This window comes from Neodiprion virginianus, chromosome 2, assembly GCF_021901495.1.
Source record: "Neodiprion virginianus isolate iyNeoVirg1 chromosome 2, iyNeoVirg1.1, whole genome shotgun sequence".
NCBI classification, from domain to species: domain Eukaryota; kingdom Metazoa; phylum Arthropoda; class Insecta; order Hymenoptera; family Diprionidae; genus Neodiprion; species Neodiprion virginianus.
Window position 1 is genome coordinate 21,420,199 of NC_060878.1, and position 13,944 is coordinate 21,434,142.

The following is a 13,944-nucleotide window of genomic DNA, read 5'->3' on the forward strand; positions in this document are numbered from 1 at the left end:
CTCCCTCCCTCCCTCCCCCCTCCCTCCCTCCCTCCCTCCCTCCCTCCTCCCTCCCTCCCTCCCTCCCTCCCTCCCTCCCTCCCTCCCTCCCTCCCTCCCTCCTCCCTCCCTCCCTCCCTCCCTCCCTCCCTCCCTCCCCCTCCTCCCTCTCCCCTCCCTCCCTCCCTCCCCTCCCTCCTCCCTCCCTCCCTCCTCCCTCCTCCCTCCCTCCCTCCCTCCCTCCCTCCCTCCCTCCCCTCCCTCCCTCCCTCCCTCCCTCCCTCCCTCCCTCCCCTCCCTCCCTCCCTCCCTCCCTCCCTCCCTCCCTCCCCTCCCTCCCTCCCCTCCCTCCCTCCCTCCCTCCCTCCCTCCCTCCCTCCCTCCCTCCCTCCCTCCCTCCCTCCCCTCCCTCCCTCCCTCCCTCCCTCCTCCCTCCCTCCCTCCCTCCCTCCCCTCCCTCCCTCCCTCCTCCCTCCCTCTCTCTCTCTCTCTCCTCTCTCTCTCTCTCTCTCTCTCTCTCTCAAATCACCTATATGCTGCTACAAATGCCTTTGTTATTTCCATCCCAGTTGCGCTCAAGCGATGAAAGTTACAAAGGCCAATGGTAGACCGGCTGCAAGATGCAAGTTTTGCACGGCCCAAGCTGCTGCCACATATTCCAAATCGGCTGCTCCCTTCTCCGTCGATACCGCTGGAGCTGTTACTCCTCTGCCTGAGGTTGGTACAGCTGCACCGCTTCCAGTTCCTCCCACAGGTTCGCCTTCGCTCGAAATGCTCCTTGCAGCTATTGAAGCCTCTTCGAAACAGTCGTTAGCTATCAATGCGAAGCTTGACAAATTGGTAACCTTGCCAGATAACGTTGGTGAACTTTCTACTGAAGTGAAAGGCTTAGAGGAAAATTCGCATTCCCGTGCTCGACAGTCCGCAGAGCTCTTGGCTAAAATCGATGGTCTGACCTTACTGCCAGCTAAACTGGAATCTTTGACATCCAAGTTTGATCAGTTTTCAAAATTCACAACTGAGATGTTCAGTAGCCTCACGGCAAAAGTAGAGGATCTCACAAACAAAAATGCACTTCTTAGTGCTCGTATCGACAACCTCGAGGATACCAGTGAATCACAGGCGGCTGAGATCACCCGCCTTGTGACATCAAATACCGAGCTAAAATTATGCAACACAAATCTGACGGACAGGCTGGCGTCTCTGGAGCGAAACTCTTTAAACAGCGATTTAATTATCTCTGCAGTTCCCGAGCTAGAAGGCGAGGACCTCTTGGCTACATTTGGCGCCCTTACAACCCAACTCTCTGTTGACGTGCCACCTACCGATGTTCTGGAGATTGGGCGCATCAAAAGCACATTGGATTCCAACAAGCCCCGATTGATTCTCTGCAAACTCAGATCCGTCCAATGTCGGAATCACCTACTTGCCGCCAAAAGAGCTAAAGGCCCCATTTATGCAAATCAGCTTGGCTTGCCGCACGATCAGCTCCGGACTCCTATCTTCATCAACGAGCATCTGCCCCCTACTCTTTCCAAATTTCTAGGAAAGGTGAGAGCCTATGCCAAGGAGAGAGGCTATCGCTTCATCTGGACTCGAAATGGATTGGTATACGTCAAGCGGGATACGTCCTCTGATCACATCCTGATAAAATCTGAGGCCGATCTTCAACTACTCTCGCATCGCACCTGACTAACGTCGAAGCCATCTAAGTCTACCCTCGTTGGATTGGATTGCGGCCCCATCTCTTCTGTTCCTGATGCCACTCTGGATTGCTGTTTCTTTAACATCCCGACGTACGTCGCTCTTTGAGGCTTGCAACTACAGATTACACATCATCATTTCATATCCCCGCTCATCCCTACTCATTATCGTAATTATAAGTGTTTTTTTTTTTGTTATCTTGTTACATTGCCCCTGATAAATCACACAAATGTACCTCTCTATTTTCTTTTCCTATTTTTATCTATATAGTATTCTATCTATTTAGTATTATAAGTTTGCTGTTACTCTTCCTGTTTATGTTATACTATTATTTTATTCTATTATTTTTCTCTGTCTCTGTTCAACTTGCCCATTGGCTCCTACAGGCCACGGCATAAAATCAAAATAAATCTAAATCTCTCTCTTGCAGTTGGTCTGCGTGAGCCACCTGGGCTCGTACCTTATTCTCTACTTTTTCTTATCTTGTCCCTTTCTATTTCTTATTGCAAGTAACTTCGCGACTGGTTGACTCTTACTTACGCATTGTTAGTGACTATTGCTTCATTTTATTATCTCTCTCTTCTAGAATACCTAAATATCTAATATCGCTGTATAACAGCGTGTTCTGTTCAATTGTGAATTCTTATCTTAGCTATTGAGCATTACTATTTCCTTATACTTTTTCTGATTAATTCATAACTGTTTCTTCACCTATTATCTTTGATTAATTTATCTTAGTGAGTGTACCGCGTGAGCGATCTCACATCGCCGCGCGGTCTCGCTCGTCGTTCTTTTGACTTTGGAGTATTGCGCAGTATCAAATAACATCTTTTTTATTATTTTCTTCGCTAATACCGCTAATCGTAATTTTAATTTGTCTTTATCCCGAAATTATCTTTTACCGTACCAAATATTATCTCTCTTCTCGCACTTACCGCAAACTAGAGACTACTTATTATCTGTCTGTTTCTATAATTTATGATAATTCTCTACTTGACCTGTTTCTTTGAATTTATCTCGTAATTAATAATTCCCTGCCTCTGTTATATCTCTGATAATTCAGGTAATGTGAAATTTATTACAATTTTTGTATTCCGCATGTTTCTTATAATCGCTTCTCATATTTTATGGCTTGCTTGATCAATGCTTAATTTAAGTACCGTATATCTTTCTCTGTTCTGCCTATTCATTATAAAACCGTGTTAATTATTATCTCAAATCATAGTATCGCGAGCCAACGCATATCTCTCGTTTATTCTGAAAACGTTCTGTTACTTGTTGAAACTCTCGCTTAACTTTTCTCTGGCTGTAAATTAATTATCTAACCTATCTTAATTGTATCTAAATCTCTTCAGTTGTTTGCTTGTTATTAAGATTTATCGCTTCTTGGTCAATATATTCGATACTATTTCTGCTTCCCTGTTTCTTATTTTATCTATTGGATTCAACCCCTCCCCTCTACTATTATCTTGTCTATACTGAGCAAGCTGTGCAAAATCGTCGTAGAACCTGATCTTATCTTTATCTATATATTTTTCTCTAATTATCTATTTTCTGACGCATGTGCGTCTGGCGCCCAACAATCATATCTTTCTCTTTCATTACATCTCGATCTCCAATTATTCGGGTTAGTAACTGCGCCGTAGGGTAACCAATCTAATCTCACTTATTCATTAACCCTCACACACACACACACACACACACATATATTGTATAGATGCAGTACAAAATTTACCATCTGGATGGCTTTTGTGTTCATCATTTGTTCCTCTAGCTAATTTCACCGTAACTGTTACTACATGTTTTTTTCCTTCAGTTGTATTAGAGCAGCTAGGTAAAAGACGAAGATAGGTAGCACTTCGTGATAGATTGAAACCTGACGCCTGTAGTTCTTTAACCAAGTCATCTAGAGTTTTACAGCTTTTTACCATTTTAGTTCGGCGTCTCTCATCTGCGCCACCTCCAAAGCTTGCAAGCCTGTCTTTTTTTTCTGAAATTTTTCTGATATTCAGCGATGCGTTTTTTGGTTCCAAGTAGTTTTTTAGCTCCATCAAGGTCTTTTCGCATTATGGCGATTTCTTGACTGATCTTTAGCCCTCCAAGACCCGAACCCCGGCGTAAAATACTTGTATTTAATTCACTCTCCATCACACAAATTTTTTTTTCTATTGCATCTTGTGCTGAAGTAGGATGAGATGTTGATTGTGATTTATCAGGAATCGTCTCTTTTGAAATCAGTGCGTGTGCCTTATCTACTTCTCTAAAGCATAATGCCACAGAGGAATCTGTCTAGTTTTTGTCCATCAAAGCAAGGGGTCCACTAGATACATTTTGCTGTTCAAAATAACTTTGATTATAGTTTATAATGAAAAGAAAAATATACATAACTAATAACTTTGTTTGAGTAGATTTTAAAAGATAACAATTACTTAAACATAATATCAAGACATTGATAATATTTTTAAAAAAATATACAGAAATAAGGTGCCAACTAACCCGTTTAAAAAAAAACCGAGCATGTTGGTTTTTCTTTTGAGCAGCAAGCTGTTTTAAATCATTTATGTTTTGAGATATAAATTTTCCAAAAGCATTGTCATCATTTTTGAAAACTTCTTTGTTGTTTGTCCAAAATAAGTTTGACTCCTAAATAATTATTATGTAATTGAATAACTTATATTATTAAAATTTCAAGTAACAGGGAAATCCCCGGTCAACGAGAACAACAATAGAATGATAGAAAGTCTCGAAGTACTGAGAACATATGATTTTTGTAAGATTCAATATCGAGTTAACGAGATGAAGTACAGATGGCGCTATTCAATAATACCATTTTTTAGTGCGAAAGTGGTAGAATTTTTAATTTCAAATCTTACTTCATTTCAGATTCCCCCCCCCCCTCCCCTTACTCATAGTAAGAAGTTATAATATTCAGTCAAAACCCCCCCTCCCCTAAACGTCTTAAATAATTTATGAACGGCCCATAAGATGTGATTCCGAAAATAGAAGGAACGGCAGGATTTTAACATATATTGACGAAAATTTGAACTACAAAATAATTACAATTAAAAACATAGAACAACGAATTCAGATCAGCACAATTCAATTGACGGGATCATGTAAAGACTGTGACCGACCAATCGTTGCTATCTTCCGGGAAAAATGGATTCACAGCAAGAGAGGGTACAAATAAGGCTATCGTGAGACGCGTTAATAAAAATAAAAAGTAAAGGAGATATAAATTTGAAATAACGCAAAGCTGATGGGCGCCAGGTACAATGTACCACGATAAACCTAAAGAGATGAGGTGATAGGAAAGGGAAAAAAAGGTAACTCAGTAGCTGAGTATTTGGCAGAGGGGAACGTGGACCGGTGAGAGGAAAATTGACACAATCACATACACTCGCCGAATTAGAGTTAGGTAACAATGTTAGTTTGTTGAAGGCAAAGAAATTGCTCTCGAAAATACCCAATTCGTACAAAGACTTAGGCAAGCAAAAATAACAAATCCGATTCGAAAGACGAAATAACAGACAGATATTCAGGCAAAAAGCCAAACTGTTGAAAGAGATGTTAAGTTAAAAGAAATTCTTAAACACGAGAATATGATACACTGAAAAACAATAACATTGATAAACGAACTAAATTAGGTAGTTGATTCGTAAAAAGATAATACGGACGAATAGAAACGATACAGCTGACAAACAGGGACTCAATACAAAACAAGGGATCCGGGATGACTATACACAGGTCAGCTGTCGCTTGACTAATATTACTCAATCCGTGATCTACGCACTAAATTGAACAGATAGGTTACGATATTACAGTAATATAAGATTCGAAAACAAGATGAGTTGACAGCAATAAAAATATGCCCAATAATAGGCAATAAGGAATAGCGAAATTTGTAATAAATAGTTGAAGAATACAGGGACTGAGTTCGGTTATTCAGGAGGCAGGCTTAAAGCGGAGCGTCTGTTCGAGTCGCCTCCTTGGAGAGGAGGGGTGATTCTGCGCCGTGGCGGCCTAGCGACGCACGAGCGCTGCTCTACGTCGATCTACCGCAGAGAATCGATATCTCACAAGCGGCTGCGTTCAGCCGCCTAAATTTAGCGCGGGGCAGAATTCAAATGGGGATGCGAACAAGATGGCCATAACCGACGCTATGACGCAATAGTCTACAACTACGCAATTAACACACTTGCTATTCTAACAATAACAAAATCGGGAGAGATACAATTATTACAATGATTCGAAATACAGATACGTTATTTAAAACTGAACAAAACGTAATTAAACGTTAACCGACAAGATAAATTAGTGACACGATCTGCCCGTTAGTGCGGGGAGGAGAGGGATCACCCGAATAGTAGTACGCGTTAGTGAAAGTCGAGAATAAACTTAAGAAAAGACAAGATATTAAGTTAGGCTCGTCGATAGGGTTAGTAAAGATATAATTATAAGCCACACGAAAACCCGAGAAACGATATTAGTGAATCCAAATGGCCCACAAAGAGAAACGATAAGACAAAGCTATTCGGAGGTTCGTGCTGTAACAAAAGCCAACTTACGTTATTTAACCGGAACTAGTCCTTGAGAACCACAGTTCAGTCACATGCACAAGTTTGCAAAGGTATCAATTAATTCCAATAATCCAAACCACAAACGAAAAGTAATTAAGGTAATGCAAGAACAAGGAACGCCAACAAGCAAGAAAAGCTTCTTGAGAGGATCGCAGTATCCTCAGAAGTCACGAGACTCAACTCGTCCCGGTACCGTTAGCAGCCCCCAAAAATGGTTCTCTACGGGCTCGTAGGTGGCAGCAGCTGCTGGGTATTGCATCTGGCAGGCTTTGCAGCGCACACAGGGTTCGCCGTATCTCGTCCCCCCATTTTCCCTTGGAATCTCAGGTGATAGCCTCGATGGTTCAGCCGTCAGAGGGCTCTCCGGTAGATTTCGGTACAGAATCAACATCTCTATAATTGTGAGATGTGATCTCAAAGATGTTCCGGCCGATTTTGGTTATATCGGACCAGGGCGATAATAACTCTCTGCGATGTTAGAGGCGTCCGGTAGATTAGCGCAGGATTTGTGGCGATCAGGCTCCGTCGAAAACGTCTGAGCACTGAGCGAAAGCCTCGTAGAAACCGGAACTGGTTGCGAGGATGGCACGGGTACCACCTGCGAGGCTTTGAGTCACCTGACAGTTAGTTCCAGACTGCGGAGGTATTCCCTCATCTCTTTAAGTCGATGAGTATTGCTATCTTCGCTTTCTTCCGTCGGCCAGCTCGAAGACGAGGAATTTCGGGATAGGTATTGGGAAGGGAAACAGAATCAAAAAGCGTTAGTAAATAAACTTAGCGTTATTTAAATGACCGTATCGATAGCCTGTGTTCCTTGCTGCCGGCGGAAAAACGGGGATGTCAGGAGGTCATATAACGCGGTGCTAATCGCCGTGTTACAAGACATAACAATATGTAATGTACACCATTCGCTGAGTGAAAGCACGGGGACATTTATCACGGATATAAGTAATGAATGCGAGAAAATAATTGTCAAACGACATATATTAATAGTAAGGGATTTTAATATAGATTTAAAAAAAGACAATGACTTCCAAAAGATTGATACGAAACATGACTTGTATAGAACTTGAACAATATGTTAAGGGATACACTAGAATTACCGAAACATCAACAATAATTGACTTGGCTTTTTCAAATTTTAACATTGATGCAAATATACTCTCAACTCCAAAAATTACTGATCATGGCATTATAAAAATTGACCTGCGTGAAAATGAGGAAAATGGAGCAAAGATAACAGAATTCTACAGAAGAGACTACACTAATTTTAAAGAACATGATTTCAACGACCGGATAATCGACAACATCGAACAAACTTGTAATGTAAATAGTAGTGTAGATGACATAGCGAGTAATATAGTGATAGGGATTACCGAATCAATGAACATATTTGCACCGATTATAAGAAAGAGAATATCAAAAAGATGGCAAAGTAAACCTTGGATCACGAATGCAGTGAGAGAAGCAAGTAGACAAAGAGACCAAGCACACAAAAGAGCAACGAGTAGTAAATCAATAGACGATTGGACACAACGATCTGTAATAAAGTAGTTTTAATAACAAGTCTGTGCAAAAGACAGTTCCAGGAAGAAAATATTGACTCGGTTGAAGCAGATCCGAAAAGAATGTGGAAAACGTTCAAAACAGTGAAGGGAGGGGAAAAAAAATAAGAAAAGCACAAAGGAATATAGTTTGATGAAAACATATGTAAAGGCAAAAAGGATAGCCAATAAATTAAACGATTTTTTTTTAAACAGTATAGACGACATTTAGAATCATGGACAAGATGACAGTGAATACGACATTGACACTGATATAAACATAAGTATGCGAAATGCAGATATAATTAAAAATTTTGCAGAGGTTACGAAAGAAAAAAGTGATAAAATAGTGACAGGATTAAAAAACAAAAATGGAACAGAAGAAGGGATTAGCACAGAGATATTAAAGATAGCGTGGAGAAGCGTAGGGAGTATAATGCTTATGCTTGTAAATAAATCGATGCAGGAAGGAGTCTTCCCGGAAACGTGGAAAACATCGACAGTAGTGCCGATCCCGAAAGTAACAGGCAGTAATAAGGCGGAAGAGCACCGGCCTATAAACATGCTGCCAGTGTAAGAAAAAATTCCAGAAATAGCGGTAAAAAATCAATCTATTGACTGCATTTAAAGGAACAATATACTAATTGACGAATAGTCGGGTTTCCGGGAAGGCTTCTCTTGTGAGACTGCATTACGGAAAGTGATAATCGGTTGGAAAAAAAGTGTAGATCAGAACGAAAAGGTTGGAGTAGTATTCCTAGATTTTAAGAGAGCTTTCGACATGGTCGATCGACAGATGTTGCTAATACAAATGGAAAAATATGGAATCAAAGGAGTGGTGTTAAAATGGTTCCATTCCCATTTGAGTACACGGACGGAGCAAGTTGAATATGGAGACTTATGTCAAAAAAACTGGTGACAAAACATGGTGTACCGCAAGGCTCGGTGCTCAGTCCAATCCTTTTTGTACTGTACATGAATTACATTATAAATCAATTGAAATATTGTGAATGTAAAATATTTGCTGACGATACCGTGATATATGTAGGTGGTAGTGACAAATGCGAAATAGAAAGAAAATTGAATGACAATTTAAAAAAAAATGGGTGCGTGTACTTATGTACGCGCATGAGAAGTTATACTTCTTTGGCATCATTAAAAAATACACAACATGTCAAAATCTTCTGTCCCACAATGATAAAGAAAAGAAGTATGTAATAAAAAACAATAAAACAAATAACGGATGTCTTACATTATATTTAAATAATCTATTAAATTTTTGTCACGAACTTTTTATTAGATGTTCTATTAAATTTATTTCTTTATTTTGTAAATATTAAAAAACCAATAATAAATATTCAACATTGATAATTTAATAATATTTAGTATTAATTATATTAAATAATGATATTTTAATTTATATCAATAAATAATACATACGGATAACTAACCTCAATTATATTGGAGCACTTGAAAAAGTATTTTAGCACAATTTTTTCACTAATATTCACAAATTTTTCGAGACTTAATGAATTCGGTTGAGTGGGCAACTTCATCCTGTTAATTTTGTGTTACAGTATTAAATAATGATATTTTAATTTATATCAATAAATAATACATACGGATAACTAACCTCAATTATATTGGAGCACTTGAAAAAGTATTTTAGCACAATTTTTTCACTAATATTCACAAATTTTTCGAGACTTAATGAATTCGGTTGAGTGGGCAACTTCATCTTGTTAATTTTGTGTTACAATTTTGTGTTACAGTGATGCGCGCGCATCTTGAAATTACACTCTCATCAGTTTTTCATAACGCGCCTAAAGAAGTATAACTTCAAAAATATAAGTCAGTGGTTGTGCAAAAATAGGTGAAGATTAAACACAAACCAAACTAAATTTATGATACTTCACGACTACCGAAAACCTCATAGAAATAGGGACTGTATTATAAAAGTAAAAATCAAACAAATAGAAGAAGTTGAAGAAATGAAATACCTTGGTGTAATAATCGAAAAAAACTTAAAATTTAACGAACTGGCGACGTACATGGTCAAAAAAGTCGCGCAGAAAGTAAACTGGATGTATAGGTTAAATAAATATGTATCATTTACTCACATTAGTCACTGTGTATAAAATCATCATCTCGCCCCATTTCGAATACTGTGAGACATTAATGCTAAATATGAGTGAGTACTGGTTAGATATAATGCAGAAAACACAACATAGGGCAATGCGGGCAATTTTAAGATGCGACAGGTACACGAGAATTAGACATGCTGGATGCGCTATGCTTTATGAATATAAGGGAAAGAATGAAATATAACATTTGCTTATTTATTTACAAAATAAAAATGGAACTCATGCCTAAATATCTTGGAGAAGAAATGAAAATAGTAGGGAGCAGGCACGGATACAATACACGACAGCGTCAAAATATACACATCATGCATTGCAAAACAACGACAGGCCAAAAGTATATAACGTACACGGGCTTCGATTTATTCAATAAATTACCAGCAGAATAAGAGGAAGCGAAAAGTGTAGAGGTATTTAAAAGCCTACTCAGAAAACATGTAATGGATGAAAGGAGACTGTAAAATAGAAAATGTTATATTAAGAAGCAGTAAAATGAAATCCGATAAGCTTAAGGTAGTACTACCGGTTTTAGAATTAACGTTCAGAATTTAATGAAACTTGGCATCTTGGTGCATTAAAATATCATAATTAACCAGTTAAATTTTTGGAAGCCTACAGAGAACTGAAAAAAAGATAAAAATATTTAAAAATTTTTGCCTTAAACATTGATCCTTATGGGAAATCACAGATTTTATTTTATTTCACAAAATTGGACGTTCAGATTTTTATGAAATTGGTATCAATAGGAAGAAAAAAATTAATGGAATATTGTGTATTAATAAAACCATAACTTTAGAGCTTGTAATAAGAGTAATTAATAAATAATTAAAAAAAAATTTACATGCGGCAACGCCGCGAAAAGGTTTTTTGCGAAACGCGCGCGAAATTCAAACACAAACAAATACGGTATGTGGGAATATCAGTGTTATAGACATTTTTTAATACAAAACATACGTAAGTCTTTATTGTTAATGCAGTTAAATAATTGAATAAATAAACATATTATAAAATACATAGTATAATGATAGTTAACTTCCAAATAAAACATTTCTTAATTTAATTTTTTTTACTTTCAAAGTAATTAAAAATTGTATCCAAAATTTTTTTAGCTTTGGTAACTTTTACTGCACCATTTTCATCTTTACCTAAAATTTGTACTAGACCAGCATATTTATTTATTTTGTAAGCATCTTCAAGCAGTTCGTAAGTCACATTTGCAGCAACCATTTTTTTCCTCATACCTGCTGATACACAATCTCTCAATAATTCAAGATGTTTCAAAGCTTCAGGCAAATTTTCAGAAAATGATATTTTATTGCATGCATCATGCCAATTAAAGAAACTGGCAATTAAATCATTTGAAGTAATACCTAATTTTTTTATAACTGCATCCAGCATAACAACATCGTAAAGAGCATCATGCGCTTTTTCATTATTTATCTCCAATTCTTTGGCAAGATTTTCTAATTTATTTTCACCTTTCTTAGTTTCACCAGTTTTTTTTTTAATCACAGGCAATGAATCACAGTACCCTGAAACAATACTTTGGAAATGATGTTTAAAAAAACATTTGTCTAGAGCATTCATCAAACGAGGATTGTCAAATGTACAATTGTGAGCTGTTAAAATGCACTTCCGACCAAACGAGGTTAAAAATTGATAAAAACTAGCTAATGCTTCAGGCAAACTCAATGGTATAACAGGTTTACCATGAAGTTCAAGTTTACCCTGAATTAACCGTAAACCGTGGACTTTACTAGCTTCTTCAGAAATTTTTTGAGTTGGCTTTACATAAACAGAAAACTCGAACTGCTCATGCTTCGCAGCAATTTGAAGAATATCTGAATTTTTTGAGAAACTACCTGTCTCGAGATCAAAAAATACAAAAATTGGATCCGTGCAATCTTGTATTGTTACAATAGGAATACTTTCATGAATGAAATCACGTAGTCCAATATTGCTTTCGTACGTCGTACCTTCTTTGGCTTCATTTTTATTTTTCAAAGCTGTTTTACTTTTCTTTAATGCAAGTCTTTTAGACTTGGCAGCTCGCGTCACAGAATGGTCGTATTTTTTTTTATTGAAGTAGTCAACGTATTTACAAAATTTGTCACGATGTATCCCTGATGGCATATTTAAATTACTTATTAAATCATTAACATACTTTTCTCCAACATTTTTTTTATTTATTGCACAAGCAACTCTTCCATCTCCTGCAGCAGATTTACTATAGAGCCGACTTTTTGGAGCTTTACTAACAATCATTGCATTCAAACTCTCATTAGGATTACTGGATGCTCCGCTCACATACTGACTAGATTTATTAGCTATATTATCAAATATTTTTTTTAAGGCCTCGAATAAGTTGCCATCTTTGAAACCATCACCAATATTTGTGTGTTGATAAGTTTCTGGATTTGATTTGTAACTACACCAGTCCCCACAGTCATTATGATGATTAAAAGCATGATAAGGTATATTTTTTATGGCTTTTGTCATATTAATTACATGTCCTTCATTTTGTGAAATACAGTAGTTAAAGCATTTTTTGAAGTATTGAATAGTAGTGCTTGTAAGTTCTTTAAAATTTTTGCTAATTTTAAATAATTCTCCCACAACACCTTTACACGTGTGGTTTTTATCCGACTGTTTCAAGACATCGTGGTCACTTGCAGCTCTGACAGCACAAATTGAGCTGCTATCGTTGTCAGCGATAAATATGCCAACTTCAATATTACAGGCTTTTAAAATTGCATTATCTTTAGTCAAAAGCACAGCCGCATGAGGCTCCATGGCTTTAGCACTGCCCACGAAATTCATACGACAATCGTGGTCAATGGGTGAATGACCACGATCACATTTTCCGCATTTACGGTTTAATGTCACATATGCAATAACTTTTTTTGTAAAGTATCCTACCAAAGCTGCTGTCCCTGATAAGCTATCATATGTCCTTCCAGTGCCTCTAGTCAACCATCCCATGTCAAAAGACACTGCAACGCGTACGACATGATGATCAGGAATATTGTTGTTTTGAATGTCAGTTTTACTCGAGGAAGGAAAAAGGAAATCTTCTTGACAGTTAGGAGATCTGAAAATAAAAGAAACAACCAATAGCAGCATATTTCAAAATATTTTATGATTTATTAATATTTACAATGGATGCAAAAAATTGTATAATAATTAAACCTTCGACAGACGAATTAAAATTAAAGAAAAATATTTATAATTGTATTTTTTGGAAATTAACAGTTCCAATTTAAATTAATATTTTGTAAAATTTCGTTTCAAATAACATCTGAACAATAATCGTTGTATGTTTAATAATTTTCAATCTGGTAAATTTTATCTCTAAAAACTTGTAAAAATATCAATACTGTTCTGAATATTTCTATAATTATACACTTCAATATGAGACCATTACTTACAACATAGTTTTTAATTTTTCAAAATTTTCGATTGTCAATCGTCGTTCTTCTTTAGCAGCAGCAAGACAACTCTCCTGGGCCATGCATTCAACACCTATAATTACCTCATTTTCATGGGTTTTAAAACTCTTCCAATTCACTTCTGGGATATCCATTGCGGTCAAAACTTTATTCGTGTGCGTGTTTCCTACTCCACTGTTCATAGAACCTAAAATTGATAATATAATAATTTAGATTTTATAAATTTTGATTAAATTAATTCCTATACATATTTAACACTGAGAAAATTATTTTAATTAAAACTTTTTTACTGACACCTACCTAGTACGAGTTGAGTATTCGAATCATAATGACTATTACCATTCGACACTATATGTTGAATGTCAGTAGACGCACCAGTTACTCTATTACACATCCTGCATTTTAGGTATAAAATTGATGCTAATCCAATACGCTTTTCAGAAACCAAATCTGTCAGCGATAATAAAAAGTCACAATGACTACAAAACATATTTTTACCTAAGGTTTTTAAGTGGACAATTAGACGACCATAATCATAGTCTGATTC

General features: G+C 37.1%; 1 protein-coding gene across 1 annotated transcript; it reads left to right on the top strand.

Moving 5' to 3' along the window:
- The first annotated feature begins 561 nt into the window (after window positions 1-561).
- Window positions 562-1,671, top strand: LOC124297772 (uncharacterized). Its single transcript, XM_046749083.1, has one exon. It carries the CDS (start codon window positions 562-564, stop codon window positions 1,669-1,671), a length of 1,110 nt encoding a protein of 369 aa, XP_046605039.1.
- The last annotated feature ends 12,273 nt before the right edge of the window (window positions 1,672-13,944 follow it).

What these genes read in the sequence shown, in the direction of transcription:
- LOC124297772 (XM_046749083.1), top strand. Translation starts at nt 562, where the DNA reads ATGAAAGTTACAAAGGCCAATGGTAGACCGGCTGCAAGATGCAAGTTT.